We start from the raw sequence: 15,513 nt of genomic DNA on the forward strand, positions 1-15,513 counted from the left end.
TGAGCAATCGAGACAGGACATTCATATTGTAGATGTGTATGTGCACATTGAAGTGGACACTTGCGTGTGACCTACACACGTATGAGAACATATGTTTGTGTTTGTGTGATTGAGCGTGCATCCTCATGTTGGTTGGTTGTATATACATAATGGAGGCCATCCAATTTAGGGCTTAAAAAAACATTTTGTGCTAATTCAAGCCATGCCTGGAAAAAACATTTTCTGTGTCTGTTCTTCATTTAAAAAGTCCCACTGTTGTGTCTTGTGTAGTTTAGATCAGTGGTGTCCAACTTCGAGGTCAGACATTAATCTGAGGGCTCCCAAGATGCTGAAAGGGATAAAAAAAAAGCAAACATATACTTCTGTTACATACTCTTTTGTTTTCTTTTCTCTGATTTTTTTTCTGTAATTGAAACAAGACTTGTCTATGTCTTAATGGAACCTTTCCATGCTTCGTTTGTGCGTTAATGTCACAGCAGAGGGACATTGGAGCGAGACAAAGCCCTCCAATATGAGTGTGTTCATGGAGGGGGCCCCTTTTTACAAAATCTTGGAATGCCACTGCTAATAATATTCTTTACATTCATGCAAATCAGGGGATTGGGTCTTTGTATTTAGGGTTTTATTATTCAGTTTTGAAAATTCACTTTTCACTTAAACATCACCAGTCACACATTAAAATCCAGCTCTCTCTGTGAGCCCCTCCTTGTGGCTAAACGAGTTTACTACCCTCTCCACTTCCACAGATGCAGGTACATTCCTTTATATTTAATTAGGTTACCTGTAAGAGGAGTGATGTACAATAGATAGATAAATAGATGGATAGATTAATTTTTTCTCAACTTTATTGAAAACAGTCAAATTTAAAAAAGACAAAAAAAAACAGTAACAATATAAACAAGTATGAAGAACAAAAAGAGGAGACAAATGCCAGGGAATTCAATTATTAAAAAAACATTTGGTAAAGGGATTGTGCAATGAGTTTTTCACATTCCTTAGAAACCAAATAATGGGAAGAGGGGAAATGAAATAAATAATGGGGTAACTTAGAATAAACAGGCCACCTTCTAACGGCTCTCGGTGACGTCACACTGACTGACCAATGAGAGCGCTGCCTGTGACAGTTGACACTTGACAATCAGCGACAGCGAGTGAAATCAACACAGAGGAATAACTTACACATTTTTCACAACTTTTCTCAGCTTTAGAAGTCTCTTGATTTAAAATTTTACAGAATTTCACGTCGTTCAGTCAATTAGTTGTTTGTTTTTATTTCCCTGTCGACTGTTTACTTTTGAAACATGGTGAGTTTGACCCCCTCCCTCCTGTGAAATGTTGACAATGTTTTATTTAACGTTACGTGCTCGTCATGTCAATGTCAAACGCTCATGTAAGTTAGTCTACGGTGCTGAAGGACCAAATGCTTTTGTCCACTTCGCCCTACAACGACCGGTTGGATTATGTGATTTAAATGGGCTTTACTTGTGCTGCGCTTCATCTGTTGTGGATAAAATTAGCCTCCTGTAGCGTTAGAGATCCTGTGTCACTGAGGATCTGTTGAGTCCTGAGGAAGAATCCTGTGAGACAAGTGTCTATGTGTTTACAAATGTCTTTAATGCGTAAATAAAAAACACCTCTAAAGTTACTGCACAGATTTATGATGTATATACTGTAGGATGAATGACACATATGCCCCTTATATTATGTTCTCTCTATGTGTCAAAAGGTTATGGATTTTTAAAGGGTTAATTTGAATTTTGAATATACAATATAATTTTCTAACATTGCACTGTGAACACAACAAGTAAGATATCATTCACCTCTATTGTATTGAGGTGGAGGCAGAATGTCAGAGGCAGCATCTCAAAATCTGGACATTTTTAAAGATCCCCAATATATAGGATATATCTCCATGTTGAAAATTCTTTAAATTACATCACTTCCCTCTCTCGTACTGTAAAATCTATGAATATTTTTAACTTCAAAGGTTTAATTGTTGGACACAAGATGTTTTCTTCTTCACCCTAAAGTCAGCTTTCAAGTTTCCACGTCACACTCGTGTTAAGTTTCATACTGCACCACGACTGGCTTCTAAACTAGTTGTGATGTCACAAAATTATCTTGTGCGTAGACATCTTCAACTGAGATTTAAGATGAGCACATAGAAACTTTCCCCCTTTAGCAGATGGATATGAAAACAGCCTGGTCTGGTGTCAAAGTCTGTATATACATCATTATGCAGAGTGAAGCTCAAACATCCAAGTGAAGTAACAAAAAGCAAAACACATTTTTGAACGGAGGGGGACTTTAAACAAAACAATGTGCCTAACTAGATATTAGAGGCAAATGAGAAAACATGAAAAAAAAGGTGAATTAAGATCACTGCACTTTTGCTCATACCTCCACTATGAAATATTTAATTATCCAGCAGTGTGACTTTTGACCACCTGATGATGTGTTGCAGGAATCAGTGGAGGGCCCCCAGGCCCTGTGCGACCTCTGCTTGGCTCAGGTGTGCCACAGCCTGGACGCTCTGTGCAGCAAGCGAGCAGACGGCTCTCTGTGCCTCAGCTGGGCCCCGCTCTTCCCACAGGAGATGGCTGACCAGCTACTGCATAAGATGGCAACTAAAGGTCGGTCAGGAGCACTGAAAAGGCTCCAAAAACATCATCAACAACTGAGAGCAACTGCAACTGCCAAGTGATTATAGTTCTGTGACAAGTTGTTGAAAAAGGACAAATAAACTCACACTATGAAAAAAGTGACTTACCTTAGACCTTCAGCCAATCACTCATTCCTCAGGCACACAACGTCCTGTATAAACAAAGTTAATCACAATTTCAGGACACTTACCCTATCATCATATGAGTTATTAGTTCACTATGTACTATCCCAGGCTGAAATAGTGGGAAAATTCTATTCCTCAAATATAAATGTGGCTAAACTGATGCTACTTTTTCCTACAACATTGCTCTGTTTGCTTCTCCCTACAAGGAATACTGAATGACATGACTGTTGGGATTTTCCGAAACTGCAAAGAGCTCCGCCTGCGCCGAGCCTCCATCCGATGCTGTCCAGTGTCTGCAGAAGCTTTCCGCCTGGCGCTCTGCCCTCACCGACTCCAGGAACTAGATGCCTCCTGGGTATCTGGAGACCTAACTGGTGCTAATATCGTCTCAGGCCTCGTCTCCAACCTGGAGTGCAGATCCAGCCTGCAGAGGTTGTCCCTGAATGGGCTACATCTGGACTGGGAGTGTTTGAGGGAGGATGGCGGGGTCCGAGTTGGCTTCAGCTCCCTGCGGGGCCTGAGGACGCTCAACCTTGCCAACACAGACCTGACCGATGCTATTCTTGAAGATATCTGTACACTCCCTCAGCTGGAAAGCCTGGATATCTCCTGCAGCGACATCTCAAAGCTCACAGCACTCCTTCAGTGCAAAGACACCCTGAGATCTTTGATCGCCCACAGGCTCAGGCTGCTGGATATGTCGCCTGCCAGGTTGCTCTTTGTCCTCAACCAACTTCACGCTCTCAGGCATATGGACTTTTCGGACAACCACTTTACACTCGATGACAGTGACGGGAGTGACGGAGATGAGACAGTGAGGCAGCTTCTGGAGGGGAGTCCCCAGGTCCTCCCTTCCCTTGTTTCTCTAGATGTGTCGGGCCGGAAGAGAATCACTGAAGCAGCAGTCAGGGCGTTCGTGGAGGCCAGGAGTGGACTGGTCTTCTTGGGGCTGCTAGCAACGGGGGTTAGCTCCTGTGATGTCCTTTCTTCACATAAAAATCTAAAAGTAAGGATCCAGTACTAGTCATTTGTCTCTGACTTGAGGCTCTACTATGTTAATTTACTGAATATGCCCACTGCATTTCCAGTCTCTCTGACAGTGCTGATCTGCTGTGTATGTTCAGGTAACTGGAGAAGCTAATGAGAACCAGGTGTGTGAGGCCCTGAGAAGGTACAGAGACAGGGAGTGTTTCATACGAGAGGCCCTCGTCCATCTCTACAATCTAACCATTGACATCGACAAATCACAACCAGATATGCTAAAGGTGCTGTCATCCCTTTCAATCTGTTCCCTTCCCACTTATTATCTTGACCATTGTGTTTGAACATACCATGTGTGGGGGTTTATTTGTGTATTAGCACAAATTCAAAATATTTCTGATATACGTTTTTTGCAGGGTAATTTCAGTTTTCTCACAACTTGAGTCTCATTTTTGTTGGTTTGGCCATAATTTCTATCCATTATGAAAACATAGTGCTTCCTGTAATTGCTGAGATTGCTAAAAATCAGCGTGGCAAAGAACACAAGCTGTCAGATGATAAGACAGACTGTAAAAGAGCCAACAGTTAAGTTTGGTGAGATTATCTAAGCCACTTTATATCAAGGTAAAACTGAAGGTGAGCAAACCTGAAATGTCGCTAATATTCTTGCATTGCACAGGAAAACTGGCCACACAAAAAAATTGATCCAGGAAGTCAATCTGTAAACTGCCCCTTCTTTTTACCAATGTTACACCAATCCCAGATCTCAGCAGAGTAAAATTTGTTTTGTCACTGATAGAAAACGACAAAAAAAGACTGAAAATTGTAATAAACTGGAATTATCCTTTAGCACTGCATTGTATAGTAAATTATCTCTGATCTCTGCAGGATTATATACAAATACAAATACAGAAACATAGACAACACACATGAATTCACAACCGCACAGACATTTCATATTCATTCATTCATATTTCCACAGTAAAGGAAACAATTTCTAGTTGCATGTTTTTTGTAAGGATTTGTAAAGAGAACAGTATTTGAAAACAGCTCCGTTTGAACATATGGTACAGCTAAATTAAAATGTCTTGTAACCTGACATCTTAATTACTGTACTTGGATGTGATTGGAGAGAGGAGGTAATGAGACAGTTTCCTGCAGAGCCTTATAGTTAATTAATACAATGCAACTCCACAGCTGGCTTGGTGTGTAGTTTTAGGAGGTGCTAGGGTTACACATGAATACATACAGTATCTGGGAGATGCCTAGTCTCATCACTGTCCTGTACTGCTGTAGCTCCAGTAAAGCAGCTAATTGCTAAGTAAAGACACCCAAATGGTAGTTGGAGAGGGAAAGAAGAGACTCTATAATACCCCTTGCCCCCAGATCCAGCCCTCTCTAGACAGTTTCCAGTGTGACAACACAGTGGTTACTGATTCTGAAGCACATCTGATTATGACTTGGACTTCCTGTTTCCTGTAGCTGGTTGTGAGTGCGATGCAGAGCCACCCTACCTCTCTGCACGTCCACCTGGTGGCCACAGCGTGTGTGTTCAACCTGACCACTCAGGACCTGGCAGAGGCCATGCCAGTCAGCCTGCTCAGCTCCGCTGTCACCTGGCTGCTGTACGCCATGAAGACCTTCCCCAACCATCAGCAGGTCCAGGGATATGCTCAATGTTTCATATTACACATCCATCTCAGTGTAACATGGTTACACAACAACAAAATGTAACAAACTGTGGCACAGAATGGTTCTGTTGCTACCAGCTGGCTTGTCATTCACCAGATTTTGCTGCTCTATTTGCTGCTCTAAATGTTGCATTTGGTTGCAGTTGCCATTTGGCCACTGTTTGTCGTTGTTGCATAAAAAACCATATGCCCACATTGTATATTTTAATAGACCACACCTTTATGGTTCTTCAACTGTTTCCACTTCTCCAGGTGCAGAAGAACTGCCTGCTGGCGCTCTGCAGTGACTACATCCTTCAAGATGTCCCCTTTGACAAGTTAGTTCACTTTCGCTCAGTTACAATATGACGTATGAGCCCATGGTGATGCAGTAGCCAAGATAATCAGTGCATTCATGGAGTGGCACTGTAGTGTTTTTCCAACACATTGTGATCCAGCTAAAATATAATTTGTCTTGAAACATAACTGCCAAAAGAAATACTTCTCCCAGATGTATGAGTGCAGGAAAAGATGTCTCAGATTCTCCCAAGGCTTGTTTGTACATTATTGGTGTGTTTTTATAATACTGTGTTCCTTGTATCCATGCTGTGATCATGGTTCAGGTATTTAGCAGCCACGCTGGTGATTAACTGGCTGAGCAGCCACGAGGATCCTACCCTTCAGAGGATGGCTGTGGCTGTCATCTCCATTCTGGTGGCCAAGGTCAAGACACTGCTCACTTACCGTGCATTAGTCTGCTGCAGGAAAATAGTATGGCACCTGTTAGTCCCACCTGTTGAGAGCTCCATGCATCAGACAGCTCCTGTACCTCTGTGACACTAGCCAGCTTTATGCTTTAATTTAGTCCAGTTAAATGGTGCCATTTTCCCTGTGGGTTAAAAGAACAGTTTGTTCTAGTTTGGCATTTAGGAAAATGGCTTGAACTCAAAGAAGCACTGATCTCTCTGTTTTATGTACAGTTGTCCACAGAGGAGACTGCACAGCTCGGCAAGGATGCCTTTATTATGAAGGTACATTTACACTTTCAGGGTATTTAGTTTCAAACAACGTTCCCAACTTAGAACTACATACGCACAAGTGTATTTCTAGTTCTCTCTCTCACTCTCTGTCTGTCTTTATATTTGGCTACATTTTCCATTACCTACTGTATATACTCATTTACTCACCACAAGTCACTCCATTGCCCCATGCACTTGTCCCTCTCAGTTTACTGTTACTCCATTATTCAATCACCTCTCTGTTTCTCTCTTTGTGTATGCAATCAAGCTTCTCTTTCCACTTCAGTTGTTTTTATTTATTGTTTGGGCTGCTATGCAAATATGTAATCTTTTCATCCAGCAAATGCATGTTGTATTCAACACTGCACGCTTCACTGACTTGACTGAGGTTGTTTCCTGTGTTTCTACAAATGTATTCCTTCCTTGTCTCATGTTTTCTCTTCTCCTTGGCTCTGTCTAACAGCAGCTGCTGGCTATCGTGCAGCAGAAAGCCATGGTCGGAGTGGTGGACTCCACTCTGAAGTTTGCCCTTAGTGCTCTGTGGAACTTGACAGATGAGATGCCCACAGCAGCCCGCAGCTTCATCGAGTGCCACGGCCTGGAGCTGTATGAGGAGGTCCTGGAGGTAGAGGAGCCCAAAAAAAAAAAAAAAATGCAGTTGCCCGCGCAGATAAACAAATGAACCCTCACAGAGGGTCACATTTTGCCTCTCATGCTGTCCCCTTTTTTGCATTGCAGTCCTACTACACTGAATCTTCTGTACAGCAGAAAGTTCTTGGCCTCCTGGTGGGTTCATTGTGTATGTGTGAGTGTGTGTGTGTGTTGTGTTTATACTGAAGAATATTGAATATGATTGCATAGTTTTCATTATGTGCCACATCTGCCACAGTACTGAATGTTCTTGTTTTCATAGCTTGTTTAAACTAAAATCTACATCTTATTCTCATTTCCTTTTTGTAATCGTTCCCACATGCTGTGACAACAGGCAGCATCTGAATTAGGGAGTCCTTTCAAATATTTTTCATATTACCCCCAAATATGTGAAATGAATTGACCAGTAGGAAAAAAATTAAATCCCTCTGTCGGCAATTTGACATTAAAAAGTTCCTGTATCCCTTCTGTATGCCATCTGCCAAGTTACATCTATCATCACCACTATTATTCCTCTCACTGTGTTACAGAACAACATAGCAGAGGTTGAGGAGTTGCAGGCAGAGCTAATGGAGGAAGACTTATTGGAGCACATCCTCAGCCTGCTGCAGGACTCCCATATGGAGGTGGGGGTCCGCTACTTCGCCGGAGGGATCCTGGCACAGCTCACCTCCAGACCAGAGGCCTGGACCCTGGATGATGAGCTCCGTACCACCATACTGAAGCAGCTGGTGTGTGTCAGAGGCAAAAGTTTTGGATGCTGGTTTTCATTTGATGGACAATTAAATTCCCCTTTCGCTCTTTTCAAAGTGTCTTTCTTACCTTGCAGCATGCTTCCATAGTAACATGGACCCAACTGGAGAGAGAAATGGTCTCTTACAGGTGAGATAAAGCAACACATCTGTTCATTCTCATCTTGCTCATTGTTGATTTAATGTAAGTAATGTATGCATATTTTGAAACAACTTGTGCATTTAACACAGCTGAATTACCCGTAAGTTTGATTTATTTGGTTACCTAACACACAGAACATTACAAATGAGTGCCAGAGAAAGCTCAGACAGTCACAAGAAAGCAATTAAAAAATTCATTCTAAATGATGTTAGAATATGTGAATGGCACATTAGCTTACATTCATTGGGTTGCACTGATGCAGAAGAAAAACATCTGGTACTTACAGCACAAAACAAAGAAGAAAAAATGCTCAGGATAATTAAAATGTACACTTCTTTTCTCACTTTTTTTAATCTACGTGTTCTGTCTCCTCATGTCCAAATTTTAGGTCATTCCATCCATTTTGCCCTCTGCTTCAGACTTGTCAGCCCTCGGGAGTGCAGATGTGGGCAGTCTGGGCCATACATCTGGTTTGCAGTCAAAACAGTAAGACACACAAACAGACTACTGTGGGGATCTTGGTGGGAGTTTGACTGTGGGGAGCACATGAGTGGATTTCTAGGGGTCAGCGTATTTATGTATATATTTAAATCAATTTACCATACAGTACTGTATGTGTATTATAGTGTCCTTTTTTTTTTACATTTGGCGTGGTCCTGTGGGTGTCCTGCCTCAACACATTCTCCTGCTATTATTGTTATTATTATTACTAGTCATATCTCTATTATTATAATCATTGTTATTGTTATTATTGTTGTTATTATGCTTCTCTGTGTCTCTCTCCCCACTCTCCCCCTCCCTCCTTCTTTCTCTCTCAACCCAACCGGTCAAGTCAGATGGCCACCCACCTAGAGCCCGGTTCTGCTTGAGGTTCCTTCCCGTTAAAGGGGAGTTTTTCCTTGCTGCTGTCGCCAAGTGCTTGCTCATGGGGGAATTGTTGGTTCTCTCAAAGTGAAAGAGTACAGTCTAGACCTGCTCTATTGGAAAAGTGCTCTGAGATAACTTTTTGTTATGATTTGGCACTATATAAATAAAATTGAACTGAAATAAAATTGAAAAATACATTTGCCCCAAGACACTACCCGATGTGATGTTAAATACTGGTAAATTTATATGAACTTGTCTGGTGTATTAAGATTTAATTGGCGGTGTCATGTTCTTATCACTTCCTCTCTCTCTCTCTCCTTGATCCCCTAGCTTCAAATTACAGCAGCATGCTGGAGCAGGAAGGCGTGACTGAACTTCTGAAGGTTTTGGCTGCACATCCTGACACACACAGTGACGTTAAAGGACTATCAGACAGAATCCTGAGTATGGTAGAGCACCATCAGAGTCAATCAAGGCCCTTCAACAACCAGACGGGGCCTCAAAGCTCTTGACAAAAGTGCAAAGATATTTATTTCATGTCAATGAGCTGTGCCTAAAATATGCAGGTTGCAGATACAATATATAGTAGAGCTGAAGTACAGAAGGTTTATGTCAATCCCATTGGACTTAATATTTAATAGAGTAAATTATATATTCTGTATTTTTATATAAAGAGAGTGTGATTACTGGTTGTGTAGTCATTTTGATTCCTAAGCTAATTTAGTTTTAAATGCTTTGAAACAAAAAATGTGAATTCCTAATAATATTTGCACTATTTAGAGGTCAAACTTTAAGATAGGACATTAAGATGGAAAATGTCTGATCTTAAGGAAGTGTTCCAAATAAACTGAAGTTGTGCAAAGTTTGTGCAGTAAATCATGCATGGAGCTAAATCCTGTCACTAGAGGGTGCTTTAGTACTGTAGCTTCAAGAATGTTTTGCCTTTAAGCTGTGCTCCTGTAAAATATTCAGTCATTAGACGTATAACTACATTCAGTATCATACATGATAAGTGGCAAGATATCACCCTGAATCTGCTGTGTTTGTCTGTGTGTCTATACTGGGGGCCTCTTTATAAACCAGTCATGCTCAAAAAGAAGTGATCTCTCCTCTCCCTCTCTTGCTCACTGCCTCTCCCCCCCGGTAGATGCTGAATTCATTATATTTTATGTAACACAGCTGGAAGACAGAACTGCTCGTAGGCATCTACAGAGTCTATTCTAAGTTGGCCTATTAATAATTCCTTTTGAAAAGTAGATTAACAAGCTCACATTAATATTTGAGTTGTACCACCGTGTTCAACTTTTAAGTGTCAAAATCCCCTTGATTCACATTTTTTAAATCCCTTGAAGGAATTGAAAGGGGATCTGCCAAATAGAATATGGCTTTGTATGCTTGTGATTCAGCCACATTAGTCATTTCCTTGACAGTGGTAGGGTAGGGTATATGTTAGAGAAGAGGTACATAAAGTGATCCAGGAACAGCTTTAACAGAAACTTCAACCCTCTAAACATTAAACTCACTGTGGCAGTCGTGTGGGATCAGAGGTCAAATGCCTTATAGTGAGCATGGTATGTTGTTACCGTGAGAAGTTCAAGTGTGGGAAAACAGCGCTGCTTTCCAGGGACTGTCGATTATTCTAGAGTGCACCGTGACTTTGCACTTGTGTCTGTTGTGTACATGGAAAACCCAGCATGTGAGGAGGCAAGATGAGCAGAGGAGCCAAAGGGTAACAGTGGTGTGCTTTGCATTAATCAGGTCTGTTATTGTCTGTAGCTCAAAGAACCCATCAATAATCAAGTTCATGTGAGACAGAGACAAACAGAAAGGCTGTATCAGAAAGACAGGAGACAGTGTTTCCCCTAGGATTTTTTTTTCAGCAGCGGTGTTGTGCACATGCAGTGCCCACAACGCCAGGACCCCTATTTGCGCACGCCAGTAGTGGACTAACTTAAAGGACCAGTCATGGATGTATTAAAGCTGGATTCGGCACCACCCCTCAGCCTTGCAGCCAATTTTTCCCAGTGGCCACTTGCGATATTGCAGCAAAAAATACCCCTGTGGCCCCAAAAGCATTTTCACCATAGACCACCATTGTAAAAGAGACATCTATAAAACTGTTGACATGCAGGACACCTTGAACAGGGTCAGTTATGGCTCTATTATGAATCCATGGAGGTCTTATATTTGTAAAACTTTCCTCAAGCCAAGAAAAGCAATTTAAAAATCTATGATGCCATCACAATGTAAAGTCTATGGGCCAAGCAGGAACTTGCGGGCAGGGCCAGCTGGCAAAACACTACTGTGCATATTCAGTGGACCGCATAACCCAGAAGAAAACCCAGAAGCTAGAAACGTTTTTGGCATATGTGCAAGGCAACCAATTCATATTGGACTGAACAGGCGCCATTTTTGGTCCTGTATAGAGCTCTTATCATACAACCATGGTACTAGTGTGTAGGATTTCATGTCATCTAGTGGTGAGATTGCAGATTGCAACCCACTGAATAACACTCAGACTTTAGCAACTACAAAAGTGAGACAAATTTGCTCACTTATTAAGTAAGCACTATGCCCTGAAGTAATCCTAATTCAGAACAGTAAATATTATTTCTAGAGCAACAACAGTAATGTTTACAACAGCAAATCAACTATTTAAAGTCAATCATATTTCAGTGGAACATATCCAAAATGTCAATAATACAAGAGTTTGGGAAATACACGTTTTAATTTTCTTGCTGAGAGTTAGATGACAATATTGATACCACTTACATGTCTGTGTGGTAAATATGAAGCTACGGCTAGAAGACGGTTAGCTTAGCATAGCATAAAGTCTGGAAATGGGGAAACAGCTAGCCTGGCTCTGTCCAAAGGTAAAAAAAAAATCCCCTAACAGCACTTTTAAAGCTCGCTAATGAACGTGTGTGTTTAATTTGTACAACAAAAACATCAAATTATGGCTTTACTGGGGGTTGTGTGCTGGACTATTTTTTGCAGGCAACAAGTGGAGACTCCAGGAAGTCACTGCTTCCAGCCAAGAAATGGTCTATCACATGACTCCCAACATAACCACATTTTTATATATAATGTAATTTTTATACTTTTGTTTTTGTACAGATTAAACCAACAACATGTAACATGTTAAAGAATGAGCTTAAGAGGTGCTGTTCAGATAATATAGATCCATGCTAGTTGTTCCTCCTGTTTTTAGTTTTTTTAAGCTAAGCTAAGTGGCTGCTGGTGGTAGCTTGATATTTATCACACAGACATTAGAGTGTTATCACTCTTCTCATCTAACTCCCAACAAGAATGCACATAATCGTATTTTCACAAAATGTTGAACTATTCCTTTAAGAGAAGAGCAGAAAGAAAGGCAAATGGCAAAAAGACAGAAATAGAGATGCCTATAGGGAAATTGACAGGTGCAAAAATAGGACTTATAGCCAAAAATATCTTTAGAAAAGATAAACAAAGCAAGGGAGGGATAGAGAGAGACATGCTGGAGATAAGAGGAATAAAGTGAGTCAAAGGAAATTAAAGACCCTTTCATGCTCCGTGATTGTTGGTGCAAAAATACCACCAACCAATTTGCAGATTCTCTGTCTCAGTTTGAAATAGCATTGTGCTGCTTTTGAGTTGCAGCTTAGTGTAACTAAGCATTTCGTTATCTCACTTGTGCAGACAGCTCTATTGGATTAACATAACTGTGAACCAGTCTGGGCACTGAGCACATACTAATGTACAATACAACACATCTGTACCTTAGTATTAGTTTGTATGCACATGTGTGCCAGGCCATGCGTGTGTGTTTGCAGTTTTTGCAGTGCATATGTGTGTGTGTGCAGGTATGCCTCTGAGCTAACATGGCCCCAGTGTAGACCAAAAGGTCAAAATACAGGTTTTTGACTTGGATGCTAATTAGACACCCGCTAACCTAAATACCCAGAGAGCAGAATAGAAGAAAAAGTACATTCAAAGAGTAGGAAGAGAGGTCAAACAACAAGACAAAGCAAAAAAACACTTCTCCAGGCAGAACTATGACGCACAAAAGGACACACCATCTCCTCTTAAATGACCTTTTATTGCTGGGGAAGGATACAGAGTTGGCAGGCCCCTGAGCCTGTGTGCAGATATGTAACAGCAGTAGGACCATCCTCCTCTCTGCCAAGTGGAGGCAGGGTCTTAATCCTCACCATCAATCAATAGCCACTTTCCCAGAGGAGGGCTCAGTAGAGCTCGTCAATATCAAGTCCAATACAAAACGTACAGTATGTAACACAGGATCGAACACATTAATTTCATTCATTTGAAATAAATCCCAGCTGACAAATCATGTCTTATGATGTCATGTGATAATGATAGAGAAAGTCAGGGAAATGAAACAGGAGAAAACTCTGGAAAGTCTTTTTTTTTTTTTGCCTGTACTGAAAGCCAGGCATTGTTCTTATTGTGCCTCAGTGTGGTCAAAATATGAAGCTAAGTGACAAATCATTAAAGCAAAAGGTGCAAAACAGGAGCACTCATTAATACAGTTTGTTTACAATTGTAAGCATAAGAAATATTTTTAACTTAATATAAGTTGCAGCAGTTCCTTTATGTTCCAGCTTAGCACAGCAGTATGGGTGGTTGGATTCAGCTGGCGGTAATTTGGTGCTGTCATCTATATGTGGCAGTGATTAATGATGAAATTTTCTTGAAATGACTGAAACACAGGCACCCAGTTTGCAAGCACGAGTCACTGGAAATACATCCCATATTTCTAAATTTACTGTTAGTCAATCCACTGCTCTGTGACGAAAGGATTTTCTTCCTGTTTTGTCTGTGTGTGTGTGTGAGTGTGAGTGAGTGAGTGAGTGAATGTGTTTGTACATAGATGTGTCAGAGGGCTATTACGGTCGGTTAGAGCCGCTCTTACTTGATGTCACATCTCCCATCTGCGGGCGTTTCACAGTGGCCAGTTTGCCTTCGGCTCAGTAGATGTACACAATAGCACAAAAAACATGAGTTAACAACCACAGGCAGGAAACAAGACCGCAGGAGCTTCTGCTTCCGATAGCTATTCAGTGCACTGCCTCGCGGTCACAGCTGTGCTACTGATGTGACCGTAGCCAGCTGAGTGCATCTCTGCCCTGAAGCACATCCTGACCACTACCTCTGTCTGGCTGGTGAATTATGGTATACAGAAATGCAAACAAATATCCATTCTCAAGTATTTTAACCATTTTCTTTCTCCAAAATGTTGAACTATTCCCGTAAATTTTAGATTTTCAACATTTGATGATGGCTCTGGTCAGTGTCAGTGGTGTCATGTACTTCTAAGCTTTTACACAATATATTCTACTCAGAGGTGATTTGTGTTGGAGTCGGTTATGGAGGCAGAACTGACACATTTGCCTGTGTGCACATGCAGTACATTGCCTAAATATGGTATGAGTTTGTGGGGTGCATGGGGGGCGTAAAAAGTGCAGAATGTTGAAATTCAGCTCAGACACTTAGTATGTTATTGAAATTCAGCATATTTAACAGCTTCACTGTACCTCCAAGTGCCCATATGGAGCAAAAATTGTCAATACTGACGGAGTCTTCAGAGCCAGCTGTTCACCTTGTGTGAGAACAGCAGTAGCTGTACGTGTTTATTAAGAAAGGGAGACATGTGGGTATTCCTTGTCATTCCATCCGTGTCACCGTGCTGACATGAATTAGGGCACCCAGCTATCCTATTTCCAGGCCGCACCCTCACCCTTGCCTGTGGCATCACATGGCCTGATCTGTGTGCTTAGCAGAATGTAATACACCCTCACTGTCGAGACTATCTGGAATATGCATGAATAGTATGTAGATATAGATATGATTTTAGTACACAGACCTCAATAGACATGCACATTATGCAATGCATTTTGTATATACTGAAAGGCCCCATGCAAATATTACACCCAAAGCCATGAGAGCTACCAGCAACCAGTGATTGAAATGTTCGGAGGCATCTCAGCATACTGCTTTAGTAGGCAACTTACAGGTACAGTACATGGCTCACTATCTTGGATTGACTCTTTTGGCATCCAGTTACGTATGCCATGCCAGTAAGTACGTTTAGGCCAGTACATGCATAGTTATGCATACTGCTATGAGTCAAAGTCACTCACTTACATGAAGAGGGAGAGCAAGCAAACGCACACACACATTTGCACACAGTATTCCTTCCTGAGTGTCTTCTATCAGTGGTGTAATGGAGAAATATTACACTTTTATCAAAGAATTACTTCCTTTTTCACTAACTGCAACAGCAAAAACTTAACAATAGACATTTCATGTCATAGCAGGAAAAGCACAGGTGTAATTAATAACATTAATGATGACCCCGTTCCATTAAGTGTCTGAGTCAGTATGCATGACATCAGAGTGCTGAAACTGGAACATCTAAATGGTATCAAGTCACCATGTATGTGAATGATCCCTGTGCATCTCATGCCATCATGTGTGCCTTGAAATAGGTCTATAATGGCAAAGCAATTATAGAAAATAAATTTAGCATTTCACACTGCCACTCAACCAGCTATAAATTGCATATTTATGCTGTATACTATACTATCATTACACTGTTGGTTCATTAGTTACACCAATAACTTTGTGTATCTTGTTGATT

The 15,513-nt window shown here is 41.2% G+C and overlaps 1 protein-coding gene across 2 annotated transcripts; it reads left to right on the forward strand.

Moving 5' to 3' along the window:
- The first annotated feature begins 1,110 nt into the window (after positions 1-1,110).
- LOC122993742 (protein zyg-11 homolog) lies at positions 1,111-9,969 on the forward strand. Of its 2 annotated transcripts, none has more exons than XM_044368155.1 (14): positions 1,111-1,304; positions 2,465-2,633; positions 2,995-3,794; positions 3,913-4,053; positions 5,252-5,428; positions 5,713-5,777; positions 6,063-6,162; positions 6,420-6,470; positions 6,922-7,083; positions 7,197-7,244; positions 7,640-7,840; positions 7,939-7,991; positions 8,392-8,489; positions 9,192-9,969. In XM_044368155.1, exons 1-14 carry the CDS (start codon positions 1,302-1,304, stop codon positions 9,380-9,382), a joined length of 2,259 nt encoding a protein of 752 aa, XP_044224090.1. In that variant the 5' UTR covers positions 1,111-1,301; the 3' UTR covers positions 9,383-9,969. The 2 variants fall into 2 exon arrangements, with proteins under 2 accessions (XP_044224090.1, XP_044224091.1); XM_044368156.1 differs by having other exon boundaries at positions 1,112-1,304; positions 9,201-9,969.
- Positions 9,970-15,513: the final 5,544 nt, after the last annotated feature.

The sequence above is a fragment of the Thunnus albacares genome, chromosome 12, assembly GCF_914725855.1.
Source record: "Thunnus albacares chromosome 12, fThuAlb1.1, whole genome shotgun sequence".
NCBI classification, from domain to species: Eukaryota; Metazoa; Chordata; class Actinopteri; order Scombriformes; family Scombridae; genus Thunnus; species Thunnus albacares.

Excerpts from the sequence above, each read along its gene's own strand:
- LOC122993742 (XM_044368155.1), top strand. Across the intron at positions 6,471-6,921 it reads AGGATGCCTTTATTATGAAG|CAGCTGCTGGCTATCGTGCA; the intron begins GTACATTTACAC and ends TCTGTCTAACAG. Across the intron at positions 7,992-8,391 it reads AGAGAAATGGTCTCTTACAG|GTCATTCCATCCATTTTGCC; the intron begins GTGAGATAAAGC and ends TCCAAATTTTAG.